This window comes from Culex pipiens, chromosome 1, assembly GCF_016801865.2.
Source record: "Culex pipiens pallens isolate TS chromosome 1, TS_CPP_V2, whole genome shotgun sequence".
Taxonomy (NCBI): domain Eukaryota; kingdom Metazoa; phylum Arthropoda; class Insecta; order Diptera; family Culicidae; genus Culex; species Culex pipiens.
In genome coordinates this window covers 53,148,363-53,170,541 of record NC_068937.1, presented here as the reverse complement: position 1 = coordinate 53,170,541, position 22,179 = coordinate 53,148,363, and the positions used below count along the sequence as shown (strand labels likewise).

At 38.4% G+C, this 22,179-nt stretch overlaps 1 protein-coding gene across 1 annotated transcript; it reads right to left on the bottom strand.

Moving 5' to 3' along the window:
* Positions 1-29: 29 nt before the first annotated feature.
* LOC120413108 (protein peste-like) lies at positions 30-21,818 on the bottom strand. Its single transcript, XM_039573818.2, has 4 exons — positions 21,506-21,818; positions 1,437-1,602; positions 407-1,355; positions 30-350 (listed from the first exon to the last, which is right to left on the bottom strand). Exons 1-4 carry the CDS (start codon positions 21,614-21,616, stop codon positions 44-46), a joined length of 1,533 nt encoding a protein of 510 aa, XP_039429752.1. The 5' UTR covers positions 21,617-21,818; the 3' UTR covers positions 30-43.
* Between the last annotated feature and the right edge of the window lie 361 nt (positions 21,819-22,179).

The following is a 22,179-nucleotide window of genomic DNA, read 5'->3' as shown; positions in this document are numbered from 1 at the left end:
TTTCAGTCATCAAATCAAAACTATCGCAATCATTAAGCAACCATCACACCTTTATTTTATCTTGCCCCTCCACCGGCTGGTAGTCCCCGCGGGGATCTTTGCTGGGCACCACCAGCGTGGCGGGACGTTCCTTCTGCTGCCGGCGGAGAGTATTCTTGAAGATCAGTCCCATTACGACAGAGGCTAGGGCGATCAACGCTCCGGCGGCAGCCACCGCAAAGCCCCCGAAGTAGCCCAGCTCGGACACCTGCAGTTGGGCTTTCAGCTTCAGCACGTCTTCCTCGGCTAGCTGGAAGCGTTTGCTGAACCATATCATCGGGACGTACGCCGTCGGGGAGTCCTGGTACAGGCTGGAGAAGTAGATATTTAAAATCTGACTTTTTCATTTTAAAAGAATCTAACTCACGCAACATTCGACGAGGGCCGCAGCAGCGCGTTGATCTGTATCGCAATCGTTGCGTTCAGCACAATCCCCGAGATGGGCTCAACCACAAAGAACGATTGGTGCCGCTCACGGTCCGGCCTCATGCCCTCGACCTGACCCCGGTAGAATGGATCCGCGAGGTAAAAGTGCGGAAACGAGGCGAACGCCGGCGCTCCCATCCGGCATTCGGTAAGATTCATCACCCCGGTCGGAAACGAATCTCCTCCGGCGGTGTAACAGCCGGTCTCCGCCGGGTAGGCCGATCCGTTGTCCACGGTGCGGGCCGTTCCGACGAACCGGAAGGCACGCACTCCGTACACGTCGACTTCCTGCTCGAACTCGAACGTCAACACTCGACAAGCCTCCGGCGTGAAGATTCGCAGCACACGATCTTTCCGGATCTTCGTGGGAAACAGCTCGCCGGTGAAGCCCTGGTACTTGCCGCAAGCCGTTCCGTCAGCGTTCGCGGACTGTGTCCGGTAATTCCACGCTCGAACCAACCCATACTGCGACGAGTCGTCACTTCCGGTGTCCATGTTGAAGTAACCATAAGCCTTCTTCGTCCCGTTCAACGTGTGGAACCAGCTGAACCGCCCGTCCAGGCCCATGTCCTCGCCGATGAAGCTCATCACGTCCTCCAGCCCCTTGATCATCGGTTCCGGATAGCCGTCGAAGAGCAGCTCTGCAGCCGTTTTCGTTACAAAAACCTTTTGGCCAAACGAAAACAGCGTAAAAGAGATGCCCCGTTGCATCGTGTAGCCGGAGTGCCGACCCCGGTTGGTCGCGGCCAGCGCCACCATGTTGAGGTTCGTGATGGGTTCATCCGGAAGGGCTTGCGATTGGTCCTCGTCCCACGCGAACAGAGTTCGCTTGCGGAAGCTCAGAGTTGAGTTTTTGGTGTTGAAGCGGACCTCAATTTTTTCCGAGGATTCTGTAAGATAAAAATTGCTTGTATTTGCCTGCAAATCCCATACCTTTCTTTAGTAAGAAAGGCAAAATATTGCATTCTTACCGGTAAACGCGTACGGTCCCACTTCCACCACTTTTGGCCTTCTTGCTCGATTCTCCAGAAAGTCCACCGCGTTGGTACAGTTGAACAGCGTCATCTGCCACTGGGCCTGAAAGGGTGGCCGTTTCCATAGCTTGAAGGCTTTTGACGTTGGCGTGAGGGATTTTTCCTAAAAAAAAAAGTCATAAATTTCAAACAAACTGAAACATTCAAGTCGCAAAGTCGACACGCGAACGCTACTGTCATAACCTTAACAAAATGTGCATCGCTTCGCGATTCTAGGACCATGCAATATGAGTTTTTTTTTTTTTTGCGACAATCCAGAATGTAAACAGACAATTACCACAGCCTTGTGACTACACTATTTGCACACTGTGACTAACGATCCAACGTGCAAGGTGTAGTAATTATCACTTCATCAATAACACATCGCTTCTTGTGAGTCTGCCTTGATGTCGTTACAATCCCCACGAGATAATCACAACCTTCAAAGCGAATCCAGAACATTTCAGGTGACGACAAAATCGGTCGTTTACATTAGACTAATTGCCGTGCGGTGAGTACACAGATATCGGAGGCGCCTTAATTGAACAGGTTATCAGTCTCGAACCTCAGATCCGCGAGATCGATTCCGCCCTTTTCTCACCTGAATCGTGCAATTTTAGTAGCTCATCGTGATTAGCGAACCTTGCCGGCGAGTGGTTAACCTTAGGTATCGATTAGTGCTGCAAGTTGAATGGAGCTACTTTTTTTCTGGGTTCGAAAATTTTATCGTATAACTTGATATTGTAATGAGTTAGCTTCAAAGCCATGACTGAATATTTTGAAGATACATATTACAATATTCTACCTTTTTAAAAATAACACACTCTTCATCACAACCTCACCTGGGTCTCGTGGCGCAGGGGTAGCGGCTTCGGCTGCCGATCCCGATGATGCTATGAGACGCGGGTTCGATTCCCGCCTTATCCACTGAGCTTCTATCGGATGGTGAAGTAAAACGTCGGTCCCGGTTTCTCCTGTCTCGTCAGAGGCGCTGGAGCAGAAATCCCACGTTAGAGGAAGGCCATGCCCCGGGGGGCGTAGTGCCAATAGTTTCGTTTTTCATCACAACATTTACCAAGTGACAAAAATAATGTATAAAAAAAAAGATTTCTAGTTGTTTCGACGTCAACATTTCAAAAAGCATCATATACAAACCGTGCGTTTTGAGAAAAACGCATTTGAATGTTTAGCATCATTTTTTAATTCCCATTTTAATATAAAAGCAAAAGAAGATGTTCCAATGATAACAAACGATGAGAAACGTTGCTTTTATTGATACTTGATCATCCATATTCAATAAAACATTATTTCCAACATTATATAAGCATAAGCATAAGCATAAGCATAAGCATAGGTGCCCACCCGCAGTTGCTACTCCGTTATTGACCAGGACCTCCAGAAGTTACATCCACGAGCCGTGGAAGATAAGTGGGTGCTATCTTTCCTCGCTTCGCAACTTCTCAAAGGCCCCTATCATGCTGATCAATACCGGCGCCGGCCACGACCAGTGGTAGAGTCACGGGGTGGATGGGAATGTTAGTCCGATACTTGAGTGATAGAGACCGCCCAATCGACTGCTTCTCCGACAAAGTATCACATGAGTTTTGAGGGGGTTAGTAGATGGGTATGAGGTCAGGATTCACGAGTGGCTGTGATGTGACCATGAGCATTTTGTTTATCGGTTGAAAATTTTAAATCTTAGGCAGCCGGCTGCGGAAAGATACATAATTGATTATTTAAAAAGTGTTTAAATCGAACGCGTGCCAACCGAGCAATAGAACTATGGGCTGGACTTATCAGAATATATTACTGTTTGTAAAATTTAAATAACGCGAGCAAATTTCAAAAATAGTAGATAAAAGACGCTGAATAGTAACATAAAATCGATAGTTTGATGAGTTAATACTAAAACTGCCAGTTGGAATATATTATTACGATCAACGAATATAATCGAAAAGAAAACAGGACACCACGTAACCGATTGTAATGAAATTAAAACAATAACTAAAACGAACTAAACCGGCGGCGTGCCTTCCAATCAACGATGATAAAAGAAGGACCTATGAAAAATAAAATATCAAATAAAAGGCTCGGAAAAAACTCGTTGCAGAGTAACCGCGAAGTCTCGCTACTCACAATCGAATAAAAAAAATACAAAAACGCGCGCTTATGGTCTATCCTATAAGTCAGCGCGAAGAAAAAAAAAAAAAGAAAACCGTCAAAAAAAGCAACTTTTAAATCGCGCGATTCTTTTTCAACTGACGACGATTCTTTTCGCTCCACTTTGTGTGCCTCCGCGGCGTACACACACACCGATGAAACCTCTCGAACATTCGGGACTCTTCCTCTTTCCGCAATCGTCCCAATTCACCCCAAAAACGCGCCCGAAACGAAGCAAACCAAAAACAGAACTTTTCAATCGCGCGATTCTTTTTCAACTGACAACGATTCTTTTTTCGCTCCACTTTGTGTGCCTCTGCGGCGCACACACACATCGTTGAAACCTCTCCAACATTCGGAACTCTTCCTCTTTCCACAATCGTCCCAATTCACCCCAAAAACGCGCCCGAAACGAAGCAACCCAGAAAAAGAACTTTTCAATCGCGCGATTCTTTTTCAACTCAATAAAACATTATTTCCAACATTATATTTAAGAAAAAGAAGCATAACTTGGGGAATACGGTGAGGGGGGGGGGGGGGGGGAAGCTTTGCTATGATTCGTTTTTCTTCGCCGAGTGTACATGGTGCTTTTTGTTCGTCACGAGGTTCATGTAGTCTTTTATTCGACAGGTTGACAGGGCTATATAAACAGGCACTGATGGTGCCACAGATTTTGTTTATGTTACTTTATTTAAAATCATTATTAAACATACTTCACTGGAGTAGCTTTTGCTCATTTTTAGTGAAGAGGTAGCTTATTAGGAGTACTTTCAGAATATGCAATAACCCAGAAAGTGTCAAATTGTAGATGATGCCTTTTGAAATGTTGCCGTCGAACTTCACTTTCAATAGGCTACCAGCCGAAATCTGATATAATCCTCGGCTCAAAATAAACTCACGCTAGTTACCATCCAAACCATCCAAACCCAGCATCCAGATTTCGAAACCCGCTACAGACATGCCTCAGTTTTGCACGCCTCGGTTTTGCACTGCCCCGGTTTTGATTCGTTCAGCTGCCTCGGTTAAGCACGGTTCAGTGCTTAACTGAAGCACAGAGCTTAGGGGATTTTGGCTATATGGGAGACATTTACTGTAATCGTTCATTGTTCATCGAGCATTCGTTGGAGAAGGTTGTCTGATTCAACATGACTCGTCGCGTCCCGGCGCAAAACGCCGGCAATATCGCCCTACCTGCGGCTCAAGCAGGCAAAAAAGTGGGAATTTCCAAAAGGAAGGTTGAGGCCTCAACTGATGGCCAAAAACCGGGGATTTCCAAGAGGAAGGTGCTTTTGGAAGTGACATCGAACAGCAAAAAGACGAAAAAGAGCGACGGTACTGTACCGATGGACGAGGAGGAGGAGAACTCTTCGTCGCATGAGGAGCAGCTTTTGAAGAACAACAAGTTCGCTGGACTGCCTGACGAGGACCAGGTAGCGAAAGCAAAGGAGAATGAAGTGAAACAGCGAAAAGAGAAACTGCCTCCTTTTTATGTGCGGCAATCAGCAGCAACGATCGACTTTCGAGCGGGGCTGGTTGAACTCATCAAGTCTGGGAAAGTCCTAGGCAACATTCGTCTGTGTCAAGACGGATTTAAGGTGCTGGTGCAATCCAGGCAGCACTATCAACTGGTCAAGGATTACTTGACCGAAAACGAGGCGGAGTACTTTACCCATGATGTCGTCATGGATAAGCCGTTCAAAATCGTCGTCAGAGGTCTGTACGACATGCCAGTGGAGGAATTAGCTGCCGAGCTAAAAGTTTTGAAACTGGATGTGTTGGCCGTGCACAAAATGAGCCGACGCAACAAAGACATCAAGTACCGTGACCAGCTCTACCTGCTGCATTTGGCTAAGGGATCGACGACGCTTCCTGAGCTGAAGGCAATCCGAGCGGTTTTCAACATTATCGTGTCGTGGGAGCGATACCGACCAGTGCACCGTGACGTCACACAATGCTTCAACTGCCTGGGTTTCGGGCACGGAGGTAAGAACTGCCACCTGAAGCGTCGTTGCGCCAAATGTGGTACCGATGCGCACATCACATCCCAGTGCATCCAAGATTCGCTGGTAAAGTGCCTCAACTGCAACGGTGAGCACTCGTCAACCGACCGGAAGTGCCCCAAGAGAGCTGAGTTCGTGAAAATTCGGCAGCAAGCATCGACGAAGAATCAGCCTCAGCGTCGTAGAACTCCTCCAGCACTGGTGGAGCAAAATTTTCCACCTCTTCAACCGCGACGCCAGGTCCCAAACTTGGCACCGTTGCCGTTGGATCCCAGGAAGAGAGCATCCAGTATGGATCGTAGGTCCCTCAAGCTGCTGAATTGGAACGCTTGCTCCATTAGGAGGAAGAATTTAGAGCTGGTGGATTTTCTTCGCGAGAAGGAGATCGACGTAGCTGCCATCACGGAAACTCATCTGAAGCCCGGTGAAAAAGTTTATCTGCAAAACTACAAGATCGCGACGCAGCTCGATAGGACCACCTCTGGAGGAGGAGGTGTGCTTGTCGCTGTTCATCGTGATCTCAAGCCACGCCGGCTGCCACACTTCAAGCTGGACATCATCGAGGCCGTTGGGGTGGAAATTCCCACTTCTGTTGGCCCAGTACTCTTCATTGCTGCCTACTGCCCACGTCAGGTGAATGCCAGAGATGGTTCAGCAGCAAAACTGAAGAGCGATATCCAGAAGCTGACAAGGCGGAGTGCAAAGTACATCATCGCTGGTGACCTCAACGCGAAGCATGAAGTTTGGGGCAACAGCAGGAGGAATCGGAACGGAGTGATTCTGCACAACGATCTGCAAAACGGATACTACAACGTTGTGAGTCCGGATCGTCCAACGAGGGTGGCTCGGTCTGGGAATCACTCAATCATCGACTTCTTCATCACCAATATGGCTGAGAACGTGGCTCATCCTGAGGTGTTTGAAGAGTTGAGTTCTGATCACTATCCGGTGGTTGTGGAGGTTGGAGCTTCCGTTACTCCGCAGCGGCAACCAACCCGGAAAGATTACCACAACGTTGACTGGCAGCAGTTTCAGCAAGTGGTGGACAGCAACATCGACTATGATCAACACCTTGAAACTTCTGCTGATATTGATCGTTCGCTGGAGGTGATCCAGCAGGCTATCAACCAAGCAGAGGCTGCCAACGTTCGGGAGGTTCCTGTTAATTTTAAGGTAACTGATATTGACGTAGATACTAAACACTTGATACGACTTAGGAATGTTTATAGGAGACAATATCAACGAACTGGGGACTATGACAAAAAGATTTCAGTAAACAATTTGAACAAAATCATACAAGACCGACTTGACAATATCAGAAATCAAGAATTTTCAAAACATGTAAGCCAGCTTGGGAATTATTCAAAACCATTTTGGAGACTTTCAAAAGTTCTTAAAAACAAACCAAAGCCTATTCCTCCTCTTATTGTTGAGGATTCTCCTTTGATTACATCCGAGGAAAAGGCAAATGCACTTGGGCTTCATTTTGTTAGTTCACATAATCTTGGCGCTTCCATGACCAGCCGTAAAGAAACATCAGTTGCCAATAGTATTTCAACAATCAATAACTCTACCTTTGAATTTCCTGCAGATTCCCATGTTTCTGGTGAGGAAGTCAAAGTTGCAGTAAAGCAAATGAAAAATATGAAAGCTCCTGGCTTTGATAACATTTTTAATCTAGTGTTGAAAAAACAGAGTGATCAGTTCTTTCAACATCTAGCCAATATTTTCAATAAATGTTTGCAACTTGGTTACTTCCCCACCAATTGGAAACTGGGCAAAGTCATACCAATTTTGAAGCCTCAAAAAGATCCAACATCGCCAACAAGTTATCGTCCCATTAGTCTTCTGAGTAGTCTGTCCAAACTCTTTGAGAAGGTCATCTATTCAAGGCTTTTGGATTTTACCAACGATAATAATATAATTTTGAACGAGCAGTTTGGCTTCCGAAAGGGACATAATACTGCTCATCAGCTTACGAGAGTAACTAAAATCATCAAGCAGAACAAGCTTGAGTCTAAATCAACTGCTATGGCTTTGTTGGATGTTGAGAAGGCTTTTGACAATGTTTGGCATGATGGTTTGATACATAAACTGTATTTGTACGGTTTTCCAATGTATCTTATCAAAATTATCCAGCACTATCTTTCGGAAAGATCGTTCAGGGTTTTTCTGAATGGGATTGCTTCTGGATTATTTAACATTGATGCTGGGGTTCCCCAAGGAAGTATTCTTGGCCCACTTCTGTACAATATTTTCACATCTGATTTGCCTACTCTTCCTGGTAATGGTGTGTTGTCACTTTTTGCTGATGACACTGCCGTTATTTATAAGGGTAAAATAACCAGATATTTAGTTGGCCGTCTTCAGAAGGGTCTTGACGTTCTTTCTGAATACTTTGGCGACTGGAAAATTCGCATAAATGCAGCCAAAACTCAAACCATCATTTTTCCTCTTTCCAAATCGGCCAGATTTATCCCAAAGGATGATGTTTTGATTAAAATGAATGATGTTTCGATACCCTGGTCAAAGGAAGTTGTCTATTTAGGTCTCATACTTGACTCGAAACATTTGTTTCGACAGCATGTAGACAAAATATTGAACAAGTGCAGCATTCTCATCAGGTGCTTGTACCCTTTAATTAACAGAAAATCAAAGCTTTCTTTGAAAAATAAGCTAGCAGTTTACAAACAAATAATTTACCCCGTTATTGAGTATGCAGTACCTGTTTGGGAGTGTTGCGCTAGAACTCATAAATTGAAGCTCCAGCGTGTCCAAAACAAGGTACTCAAAATGGTTTTGAATGTTCCTGGCTGGACAAGATCAAGTGAGGTTCATGAATTAGCAGAAGTGAAAATGTTGGATCAGAAGATTCAAGAAAAATGTTTGAAATTCAGGGAAAAGTGTGCTATTTCTGAATACCCCTTGATTCAAGGATTGTTTTAGTTTATGGTATGTTTAAGTTAGTGTTAGGTTAGGTTATGTTTTCTTAACATTTTTTTTTCCTCAATGTACCTAGTGTTACAAAAATGATAAATCATATACTTTTAAAGTTATAAAAATGAACAGTGTTTAAATCACGAAAAGCAAACTAAAGCTGAAGAGCCACAGCTGACCACTTATTATGTAAACCAAATGTAATTATTATAAGAAAGATTCAATAAAGTATATTTAATTCAAAAAAAAAAAATACTGTAATCGTTTAAAAAATCATGCAAACATCAAAAAAAAATTATGTTTTGGAATCGGGATGATGTCAGCTAACCATTAAAATTATAATTTCATGAAAATTTTCACAAAAATACATATTTTTCCTGTATTTTGAAAATGCAATGTTTCTCGAAAAACTACTCAACATTATTGTTATTGTAGTATAGGTATGAAATTATTGGATTTTTTTCAAACATTTCGAATGTAAAATTAACACTCCAAATTTTCACAAAACTACGTATTTTCGAAAAAAAAATACTAAAAATTTCAGTTTTAACAATATGGGTATTAAATGATCGGGTTTTTTTCATACCTTCCGAGTGTAATAACAAAATATTTAGAAAATACTCAAAATTTTCACAAGCTGCGTATTTTCGAAAAAATACTCAAAATTTCAGTTTGTTCAATATAGGTGTCAAACGATCAGAATTTTTTCATAGATTTCGAATGTAATAACAACATTTTTCGAAAATACTCAAAATTTTCACAAGGCTACGTATTTTCGAAACAATTCTCCAAATTTCCGTTTTTACAATGTGGGTATCAAACGATCGTGACTTTTTCATAAATTTCGAATGTAATGCTGAAATTTGGGGTATTTTTTCGAAAATACGTATTTTGTGATTTTTTTAATTTTTTTTTAATTACTTTAGAAATGTATGAATAAATCCCGATCGTTTGATACCCATATTGCAAAAACTGAAATTTTGAGTATTTTTTCGAAAATACGTAGTTTTGTGAAAATTTTGAATATTTTCAAAAAAATGTTGCCATTACATTCGAAATTTATGAAAAAATCACGATCGTTTGATGCCCATATTGAACAAACTGAAATTTTGAGTATTTTTTCGAAAATACGAAGTTTTGTGATAATATTGAGTATTTTCAAAAAATGTTGTTATTACATTCGAAATGCATGAAAAAAATATGGGTATGAAACGACCGGGATTTTTTCATACATTTTGAATGTAATTACAACATTTTTTGGAAATACTCAAAATTTTCACAAAACTACGTATTTTCAAAAAAAATACTCAAAATTTCAGTTTTTACAATATGGGTATCAAACGATCGGGATTTTTTCATACATTTCGAATGCAAAAAAATATACAATTCGAATTGTGAAAAAAATAAATTGGGGGTGTTTTTTCGAAAATACGTATTTTGTGAATTTTTTAGTATTTTCATTTTTTTAATGACTTTAGAAATGTATGAATAAATCCCAATCGTTTGATACCCATATTGTAAAAACTGAAATTTGGAGCATTGTTTCGAAAATACGTAGTTTTGTGAAATTTGGAGTATTTTCAAAAAATGTTGTTATTACATTCGAAATGTATGAAAAAATCCTGATCGTTTGATACCCATTTTGTAAAAACTGAAATTTTGAGTAATATTTTTCGAAAATTCGTAGTTAAAATAATTTATAATTTTATTAGATAGCTGACATCATCCCGATTCCAAAACACTGTAATTTTTATATGTTTGCATGATTTTTCATACGATTATAGCCAATGTCTCCCATATAGCCAAAATCCCATAAGCTCTATCCCTCGGTTATGCTCGCCTCGGTTTTGCATCCCCCATATGCGGTGCTAAACCGAGGCATGTCTGTACCTAGCATCCAAATTTTATAAACAGCTACACTGAAATAAAAAAAAAGTACCAAATTCCTAAATTCTAGGAATTTTGCCACTTTTCCTTATTTAGTAATCGGGTTTTTTGGATTACTTAATAAGGAAAGGAGGCAAAATTCCTAGAATTTAGGAATTTGGTACAGCATCCAAAGTTAAAGTACTTAAAAAAGTTGTTTTAAGTTACTATTTAACTCAGAAAAAGTCAAAATATTGAATTCTGAGACGAAAACAACATTAATAAATCCTTTCAATAATCTTAAAACAAAAATACCGTTCAGTACATTAACCTGGATGCTGGCATGTTTTCTGAACGTAACAATCAAAATCACGTTGGATGCTGGCTTTATCCAATTTTATAAAGACTTGGAATGTGAAATATTAGAATTTTAATTTTTTTGGCTGATTTTATATTTTAAATCCTGGATGCTGGCATGTTTTCTGAACTGTTTTTTTCCTTCACTGTTTATCTGAAATTTGATTCCAGATCCAAAATCAGTGAAATCAACTATAAGAAACAATACTCCGGCCTCCAAAACATATGCTGCATGTAAATATAGGCCGTGCTTTATTCTGAGAATTTTTTTAAATTGGCACTTTTTTTTCTCACTAAAACTCAAATATCTTGGCGCTGGAGTATCAAAATTGCGTAATCTCTTAGAGTAAAATGTTCGTGGTGAAATTTCCTACATGCTACATTCATTCAAAAAACGGCCACCCAATGGTAAGTGAGCATTTAAAAAAAGTAAAAAAAAATGTCAGCATTAAATTGCCGGTAAGAACCTAAAAACATCATTGAAACAAAAGCCCATCATTCAAAATGTTTGCACTTATATTTTTTGACAAAACCTTAAACAGGGGCAAGCAAACTGCAAAATTTTGGGCGCCCGAAATGCGAACGGAGCGCTGCGCTCGCGGAATCAAAATTAGATTAAAAGAGATAGGCGGAACATACACACCTTAGATTTATTGGTCCTTTATGTCAAATCGTCTCAGCTTTCGAATGGATTTGACAGTTTTTCAATAGAGCGGGGTGCGGCATTCAAAAATGAGTTTAAAAAATAATTTGGTGTTTTGTGGTTGAAAAATGTATGGAACGGTATTTTTCTGACAAGTACATTCAAAAGCTTCAAAAGCATTTTCAAAGCACCCCAAAATATCAAGGGTTCGTTTAAATTTTGCAAAGTTATTAGCATTTTTGTAGACGCGCCTAAGTAAAAAATACCATTTAAAACATTTTTTTTAGCTTGGTGGCGCCGAGGTGAGGACAAATTTAACCATCCAAACATGGTTTCTTTCATAACTCGGTGAGGGCTATTGGCAAAGTACATTGCTTTTGATTTTTGAGTCCTACCTTTTGTAAATAGTGGCCCACTCCGAGAATTACTCAAATTTCTCATCAACTTAAGTATTTTTTCCTTTACCTTGCAAAACATTTCCAAAAAACGAATTCTATTATTTTAAATCTCTTTGCAATTCAATTTATTGAATCAAAATTTAAATAAGGATATTTTACTTTAATTCAATATATTATTTTACAAATGTCCTTGATCCAAACCAACAAATTTCAAAGCGATAGAAAACCTCCGAACATCACTTTCCTCAATAAAATAATCTCCTCCCCACTGTTTGATTAGCCTCATGCCTACCACTGCAAATTGACGTCGTTATTTTTCCATTGCCACCAATTTTAATTTCCACCACAAAGGTTTCAACAAGTCTTGACCCCGCCGCCGCGTTCCTCACGTCGCACATGCTGAACCTGGGTACGGGTCATGCATGACTAACAGTGTCTAGATGATGAATTGTTGGAGAAATTTAAGCAGAAAATAATAGTGCTGAGGATATCACGTTGGCGCACACCTTCTTTTTTTGTTGGGAAGGGGTCGGCCTGAAATTACGTCACGGTGCGTACATTTAATTGAAATTTTTTTTCTAAAACTCGTTTCAAGCCTCAAACACTAAATTCACAACGTCATTCATGGATAACCTCCTCCTCCAGCAGATCAAGTGTAGGCAAATTACACGACTGAGGCCTTGCATTTCCTGAGATGCATTGCGCCAAGAGATTATAATTTCCTTGAACAATTGCTGGCTATAGCCTGCTCGCTACTCACTGGTCAACTTGCATTTGAATTGGATGCTTGATTTATTAGATGTTTACTATCGCTGCCGGAACGATCCACGTGGCAAACGTATTTATCTCTGTTCATATCGCGAAGTTTTGACGGATGTATTAGCTCGATTTGATGTTGCTGAGTATCAGCGTTTTTTTTTAAGAATTCCAGGGAATTGTTTGATTAACCCTCTACTGCCCAAATTTTTTTTTCGAAGGTTTTTATTTTTCCCGTGTTCAGGAGGTCATTTTGAGCAACTTTTGTTCTACGAAAAACTTGACTTCTCTTGTTTTATGTTTTTCTTGTTCCATTTTTTTTATTTGCATTTATCTTGTTTAGTTTATGTTTGTTTTTGGTAGTATTTGGCCTATTCTACCACCTCCTATCATTACATTTTGCCTATCTAATTTTTTCATGTTTTTACAGGCACTTTTTCAATTTTTTGCTTGTTTTTCACATTTTCTGCTATAGTATGGCACCATTATCATTTAAATTTTGGAAAAAAATGCATAGAGGCATAGTCTGGGGCACTAGAAAAATTACTGCATACTTCTTTTAACTTAAAATACAGGAAATGTTAGTAAAAAACACAGCCAAAGTTGACACCTAAAAAAATTACATTTTTTAAAACATTGGCAAAGTAACATAAAACAAGTAAAACTTCTAACCCATATATTTTCTAAGATTTTAAGAGTTCTTCTTTCCAATGCTTTTTAAAGATCAAAAATTGGATGAAAAACTAACTTAATCCACCTATGTGGTTGATGCCTTCCTCACTTTTTACTAACAATGGGTAATATGAGTGGTTTGGACACATATTTCAGCTATTTTTTTAGATTCAGAAAAATAAGAACACAGATATAACTTAAGTGGTCATAACTCGAGACAGGGTTGCCAGATTATCAATGTTATAGACTCGTTAGAAAGGGTTTTCGATTACCTAACCGACGATGGGTTGGATGATGGATCCGGACATCGTTTACATGTATTTAAGTGAGATCCGGCTTCAAAAATGTATATAAATATCACTTAAGTGGTCATAACTCGAGACAGGGTTGCCAGATCTTCAATGTTGTGAGCTCGTTGGAAAGGTCTCTCGATTACCTAACCAACGATGGGTCGGATGATGGATCTGGACATCGTTTACATACATATAATTGAGATCCGGTTTCAAAAAAGTACATAAATATCACTTAAGTGGTCATAACTCGAGACAGGGTTGCCAGATCTTCAATGTTGTGAGCTCGTTGGAAAGGTCTCTTGATTAACTAACCAACGATGGGTCGGATGATGGATCCGGACATCGTTTACATACATTTAATTGAGATCCGGCTTCAAAAAAGTACATAAATATCACTTAAGTGGTCATAGCTCGAGACAGGGTTGCCAGATTATCAATGTTATAGACTCGTTAGCAAGGTCTCTCGATTACCTAACCAACGATGGGTAGGATGATGGATCCGGACATCGTTTACATACATTTAATTGAGATCCGGCTTCAAAAAAGTACATAAATATCACTTAAGTGGTCATAACTCGAGACAGGGTTGCCAGATCTTCAATGTTGTGAGCTCGTTGGAAAGGTCTCTTGATTACCTAACCAACGATGGGTCGGATGATGGATCCGGACATCGTTAACATGCATATAAATGAGATCCGGATATATGTGAAAACACACTTTTATACATAACTTTTGAACTAGTTATCGAAACTTCAAACAATTCAATAGCGATGTATGGGACCCTAAACCAAGTCGAATGCAAGTGGTTTGGTCAAAATCGGTTCAGCCAGTGCTGAGAAAACTCAGTGAGAATTTTGGTCACATACATACATACACACACATACACACACACATACACACACACAGACATTTGTTCAGTTTTCGATTCTGAGTCGATACGTATACATGAAGGTGGGTCTCCGAGCTTTTAATAAAAAGTTCATTATTAGAGCAGGATTATAGCCTTACCTCAGTGAGGAAGTCAAAATGGATTTTTGGCGATTTTTTAAATCGAAGCCCGTCTAAAGGCGGGGTTGGGTTGTAGAGGGTTAAATGAATTGGATACTTAATTGAAACATCTCTTGTAAATCTATAAACTCGTTGACATCAGTGTGTTTTTGATGCTAGTGATCAAAATCGTTAAACTGATCTGTTCGATCTCAAAGTGTTGCTGATCATTGGTAGCTGTAATAAGGTTGTATTTGAATTCCTAAAACATCGGCTAACTTGCTGATCAAAATTTAATTCAATATCAATTTTATTATAGTGTTTTATTTTTATTTAGGATTCAATAATCACTTTCTTTTACAGTTCGAAAATGCCTTGAAACTTTTGATTTTTTTGCCTTCCTCACTGAGGTAAGGCTATAATCCTGCTCTGAAAATGAACTTTTTATTAAAAGCTCCTAGACCCACCTTCATGTATACATATCGACTCAGAATCGAAAACTGAACAAATGTCTGTGTGTGTGTATGTGTGTGTGTATGTGTGTGTGTATGTGTGTGTGTGTATGTATGTATGTGACCAAAATTCTCACTGAGTTTTCTCAGCACTGGCTTAACCGATTTTGATCGAACCAGTTGCATTCGACTTGGTTTAGGGTCCCATACATCGCTATTGAATTGTTTGAAGTTTCGATAAGTAGTTCAAAAGTTATGTATAAAAATGTGTTTTCACAAATATCCGGATCACAATTATATGCATGTAAACGATGTCCGAATCCATCATCCGACCCATCGTTGGTTAGGTAATTGAAAGGCCTTTCCAATGAGTCCAAAACATTGAAGATCTGGCAACCCTGCCTCGAGTTATGACCACTTAAGTGATATTTATGTACTTTTTTGAAGCCGGATCTCACTTTAATGCATGTAAACTATGTCCGGATCCATCATCCGACCAATCGTTGGTTAGGCAAGTGAAAGGCCTTTCCAAAGAGTCCAAAACATTGAAGATCTGGCAACCCTGCCTCGAGTTATGATCACTTAAGTGATATTTATGTACTTTTTTGAAGCCGGATCTCACTTTAATGCATGTAAACTATGTCCGGATCCATCATCCGACCAATAGTTGGTTAGGCAATTGAAAGGCCTTTCCAATGAGTCCAGAACATTGAAGATCTGGCAACCCTGCCTCGAGTTATGACCACTTAAGTGATATTTATGTACTTTTTTGAAGCCGGGTCTCACAGAAATGTATGTAAACTATGTCCGGATCCATCGTCCGACCCATCGTTGATTAGGTAATTGAAAGGCCTTTCCAATGAGTCCAAAACATTGAAGATCTGGCAACCCTGTCTCGAGTTATGACCACTTAAGTGATATTTATGTACTTTTTTGAAGCCGGATCTCACCTTAATGTACGTAAACTATGTCCGGATCCATCATCCGACCCATCGTTGGTTAGGCAAGTGTTACCACATAAGTTATATCTGTGTTTTTTTCTGGATTTAAAAAAAGCTGAAATAAAAAGTGAGGAAGGCATCAATCACATAGGTGGATTAGGTTAGTTTTTTAAATATATTTTAAAGTACAAAATGTGTATGCCCATTAACTTAAAAAAAAATATATTTCAATGATGCTTTAGAAAAAAGTTGCTTTTCAAATGTTTATTTTGAAATCTGGGGTGACATAACAAAGCAGATTTACTAAGAAATTTGCTTCAATAAAAAAAAACTAACTTAATCCACCTATGTGGTTGGTGCCTTCCTCACTTTTTACCAACATTTGGTGATATGATGGGTTTGGACACAAATTACATCTATTTCTCAATAAAAAAAATTACACAAATGTCACTTAAGCGGTCAAAACTTGAAACTGAGCGTTGCCAGATCTTCAATGTTTTGGACTCATGGGAAAAACTCATTACCTAACCAACGATGAGTCGGATGATGGATCCGCCGGACATAGCATAGGCATTAAAAAAAAGTACATAAATATCAATTAAGTGGTCATGATTCGAGATAGGGTTACCAGATCTTCAATGTTTTGGACTCATTGGAAAGGTCTTTCGATTACCTAATCAACGATGGGTTGGATGATGGATCCGGACATAGTTTACATACATTTAAGTGAGATCCGGCTTCAAAAAAGATCATAATTATCACTTAAGTGGTCATAACTTGAGATAAGGTTGCCAGATCTTTAATGTTTTGTATTCATTTGAAAGGTCTTTTGATAACCTAACCAACGATGGGTCGGATAATGGATCCGGACATAGTTTACATACATTTAAGTGAGATCCGGCAATGATGGGTCGGATGATGGATCCGGACATAGTTTACATACATTTAAGTGAGATCCGGCTTCAAAAAAGATCTTAATTATCACTTAAGTGGTCATAACTTGAGACAGGGTTGCCAGGTCTTCAATGTTTTGTATTCATTTGAAAGGTCTTTTGATTACCTTACCAACGATGGGTCGGATGATGGATCCGTACATAGTTTACATACATTTAAGTGAGATCCGGCTTCAAAAAAGATCATAATTATCACTTAAGTGGTCATAACATGAGACAGGGTTGCCAGATCTTCAATGTTTTGTACTCATTTGAAAGGTCTCTTGATAACCTAACCAACGATGGGTTGGATGATGGATCCGGACATAGTTTACATACATTTAAGTGAGATCCGGCTTCAAAAAAGATCTTAATTATCACTTAAGTGGTCATAACTTGAGATAAGGTTGCCTGATCTTTAATGTTTTGTATTCATTTGAAAGGTCTTTTGATAACCTAACCAACGATGGGTCGGATAATGGATCCGGACATAGTTTACATACATTTAAGTGAGATCCGGCTTCAAAAATGTACATAAATATCACTTAAGTGGTCATATCTCGAAACAGGGTTGCCAGATCTTCAATGTTTTGGACTCATTGGAAAAGTCTTTCGATTACCTAACCAACGATGGGTCGGATGATGGATCCGGACATAGTTTACATACATTTAAGTGAGATCCGGCTTCAAAAATGTACATAAATATCACTTAAGTGGTCATATCTCGAGACAGGGTTGCCAGATCTTCAATGTTTTGGTCTCATTGGAAAGGTCTTTTGATTACCTAACCAACGATGGGTCGGATGATGGATCCGGACATAGTTTACATACATTTAAGTGAGATCCGGCTTCAAAATGGATCATAATTATCACTTAAGTAGTCATAACTTGAGACAGGGTTGCCAGATCTTCAATGTTTTGTACTCATTTGAAAGGTCTTTTGATAACCTAACCAACGATGGGTCGGATAATGGATCCGGACATAGTTTACATACATTTAAGTGAGATCCGGCATCAAAATTCCAGCACTCGATTCGCAACTCTGACACTTTTTTATACGTAACTTTTGAACTACTTATCGGATCTTCAAACAATTCAATAGTGCAGTATGGGGCACCAAACCGGATCGAATGCAACTTGTTTGACTCAAATCGGATCAGCCAGTGCCGAGAAAACTTGGCAAGAATTTTGAGTACCAAGGGGAATACGCACACACATACACACACACACACAGACATTTGTTCAGTTTTCGATTCTGAGTCGATAGGTATACATGAATATAGAGGTCTTTGACCTGTTTTTCAAAAGTTCATTTTTAGAGCAGGATTATAGCCTTACCTTAGTGAGGAAGGCAAAATGCCTATGGGTTATTCCCTGCAATCTCACTAAGGGGTGATTGTTTGCAATCATTTTCATTCCGAAATGGTTGATGATTTACTTAAAATCCTTAAAAAACTTAAAAGTTGTAAAACATGTCGGGATATATGGCATTTTTAGGGAAATTCAATATGCTTTTCAAATCTGCATTGACACTTTAAAATAACGTGTTTTTGTTACCTTTTATCTTTTACTGTAACCTTTTGGAGTTTACTATTGGTACACACAGTACACAGAAAAAAAATTATGGTAATATTCATCAGGAAAAAAAGTGTAATATTAAATAAGAAAATGATGATTTTTTATCAGTTTCTGGTGAATATTCGTCAGGTTCACATTTTTACACATTTTTAATAATATTACTCAAAAATGGTAATATTCAACCTACACACTTAGATTTTTTTACCGTACTCGGTAAAATTTTTACCGAAATCTCAACAGCCGAGCGCTCGGTAGCCAGCCCGGTAAAAATTAGATTTACTGAGTGCTCAGTAAACTTGATTTTGACAGCTCCGGTTAATCTGTACCGAGGAGCTCGGTAAAATTTTAACGGGCGCTCAGTTTAATTTCGGAACAATTACCGAGCTTACAGTAATGCCTTTTCCCCTTTTTGTTCACATTGATTTTGAAGGTTAGAATAACAAAAAAACATTTATTTACAATAAAATTAACGTATATTCCACAAATTTAAAAGCACGCATGTTTCCGAGATCCAAAATAATAGTTTTGAAGTTAGTCCGGAACCAAGTTCTTAATAAACATTACTTTTTAACAAAATCATATCGTCTGAAGAATATCTCTGCATTTTATCTTGCCTGAAAGAAAGTTTATATTTAATCAAAACATCCATTTGTTTTTAAATGAAAATAACCTTACCTCTATAATAATAGCCAAAGTTTTTCATAAATGTGTTGTTTTTATAACTATTTAAACAAATTTTCATCACACCGATCATTTTTAACCGTTTTCTAAGCGTCAGCAAAACACATTAAATGACAGCTAAGTTTCAACAGTAGAGCTCAGTAATATTTACTGAGTTCCCAGTAAAATTCACCAAAATTTACCGAGCAATCAGTACTTCAATTACCGAGCTGTTAAAAATAACCGAACACATGAGTTTACTGAGTTAATCAGCAGAATGAAATACCGTATTTTGGTAATTTATGCTGAACTTCAGTAATTATTTTACTGTAGCATGGTAATTTTGACAAAAACTACTGATAGCTCAGTAAAATATGACTTTTACTGAGCAATCTCAGTAAAAAAAATACCGAGTAACGAATTCCTGATTTAGTGTGTACCCAGTTTTCAACATTCCAAAATTCAACTTTTTTTGCTGTGTATGAAAATAATTTCAATTACAAGTCAATTTGATATAATTTTTTAATGTTGAATTTTACTTAAGCTATGGTTATGGTTATTGTTTTTTGATTTAGCTAAATATGTCCCAAACTATGGGAAGATGTTAACCAATTTTGTCACGGATATTATTTTTTGGTCTTTGTACCTAAACTTTTAATAAAAAGTGAAAAATTCAAAATTTGTTTTTTTTTAATTATTGATGAACCCTCCAGAGGAATCAACAATTTGCTCGAAAATTTTCTAAGTATCCATAACCCATTTTATTAATACTTTTTATTTAGCTTAATATGGCCAGAGCTTAGGGAAAATTTTGACCAATTTTTTTTTTAAATACATAATTTTGGCCATGAAATGTGGTTTTTATATTAAAACTTTTGTAAAAAGTGAATCAAAATGAAATTAATTTTATTTAAAAAATTGATATTCCCCTCATGGTAACCAAGAATTTGTACGAACATTTTCTAATTCTAATGAACTACTTTATTATATTTTTTATATTGCTAGAACTTTGAGTGCTTTCAAACATTTCCTTCAAGTTCACTATTTTGGTTTTTTGCTCACTTGGATATTAAGCCTGGTCTCTGTTAAATTTTACATTTTTTTCAAATGTTGAACAGAATTTGTTAGCCGTCAGAAAATGTTTAATGATTTTATTTAGCATTTGAAAATATGTAATATTTAATTGCAATCAAGCAAATGTTAAAATTTTAAAACAAGCTAACAATTAGAAACAATGTCAAAATCAGTTATTTACCTTTGTCAAAACATATCTCACAAGTACCAAATTAAGCAATCGGGAACATTTCTTGACTTTTTTTTGATAAGGTCCTATAAACAAATGTAAACATTGAGTGTATCCCGCTTACTCCGATGGACTTTGACATAAGGTGTGAAAGGGATACACTCAATGTTTACATTTGTTTATAGGACCTTATCAAAAAAAAGTCATGATTTTTTCTCTATTATCAGATTTTCTCGAGTAATTTTTGATAAAGAATGAGTTATTTTTCGAAAAAATCTCTGTTATAATTATTTTGTGTTATTATAACAGCTAATTTAAGTGTTTTAATAACAAATCCTGAACTTCTGACTATAACAGAACATGAACAGTTATTTCCACCTGTTTGTGATTTAATCGTCTAATAAGAATCCATCCATAAACTACGTGGACAATTTTTAAATTCTGTAAATTAATTTTAAACTTTTCAAAATTTGTAAAACTTCTTTATATGGTAATTTAGTCACTGCTCTACCAAGTGCATAATGATTTCAATATGATTATCAGCATCGGCATCCTTCAAGGGTGTCCCAAAAAATACTGTGCAACTTAAAGCTGTTTTCATCATAAATCAACACCACACCAAAATAGACACTGATTCGAGATAACTCCTCAATTTTATGTTTGCACCAGTTTTTGTTCCACTTTTTCACACATGTTTTTTCTTCTCAATTTATTTATAAACAATGTTCTCCAAAGAAACCAAATAGATACCAGTTTCAACGTTATTTTCATCGTCGTCAAAGATTCCAAATTAGGTTGCTTTTAATTATCTGCCAATTAATATTTCGCACTAGTACTAATCATTTCAAAACTAATGATCACTTCAATTGCTTCACATTTGCATATGCGCACAACAGAACAAAAAAAAAAACGAAACTTTCCACTTAAAAACAACTCTTAGAACTCAATAATCCTAGATGCTCATTAGTTCACTGTTCACAGCGGCGATCGCATCGTGAACTTCAACGTAACTTCAATGTAATTCTCCACCAGTTGTAAATCGTCTGCCCATTAAATCAGGTTCATTACTTCTAACGATCCTTCCCACTCTCCCATCCCCCAGCACTGTGTTCCTCCCCGGTCTTCGCCTCGCACTCCCAGTATATCACGCACCTTCACGATCACGGCGTCAAAGATGTCACCCCAGAACAGGGCGAATATTGCTCCGGCCACGGCCACCACGGCCCCAACCACGGTCACACAGTAGATCTTCGAACAGGGCATGGTCACTAGTTTTAAGCACTGTTGTTCCTCAAATTCAAACGAAATCTTTGAATTCCCATGCGCGATGAAAATGTCACGATTTTTTTCTCCCGCAAAATTCTCACAAAAGAGTGAGAGAGCCCAAAAAGGCTCGCAAAAAATCACGGAGCAACTCCTTGTCCACGACCGATCCGCGGCGACTTGCACGAGAGAATAAGCGGCGAACCCTGCGCGGCATTCAGCTGAGCTGTGTTGAGTCTATACTAGTGTCAGTTTGAGTCGGTTTGCGCAATATCTACTTAGGTGAGCAGCGTGCGCGTGGAAATTGTCTGAGAATTTTGTTCAAGTCCGGCGACTCGCTCAACTCAGTTGCTATTCAAGATCGAGGATTGTGTTTGTTTGGTCGCTTGTTTTTTTTTTTGCGATGGGTGGGGTTCTTGGAATGGGGTAAAACAAGCTTACAAATATTGAAAAAAAAAAATCGAAAAAAAACATTTATTTTCGTTAAAAAGATTTTAAAATAGTTGTAAAATCAATGCAATTTCTGTTACTCAACTTAAAAAATCGAGAGACGTGTCATTCTG

Excerpts from the sequence above, each read along its gene's own strand:
- LOC120413108 (XM_039573818.2), bottom strand. The coding sequence starts at position 21,616 with ATGCCCTGTTCGAAGATCTACTGTGTGACCGTGGTTGGGGCCGTGGTG. Across the intron at positions 1,603-21,505 it reads TTGACGCCGTGATCGTGAAG|GAAAAATCCCTCACGCCAAC; the intron begins GTGCGTGATATA and ends TTTTTTTTTTAG. Across the intron at positions 1,356-1,436 it reads GGGACCGTACGCGTTTACCG|AATCCTCGGAAAAAATTGAG; the intron begins GTAAGAATGCAA and ends TTTATCTTACAG.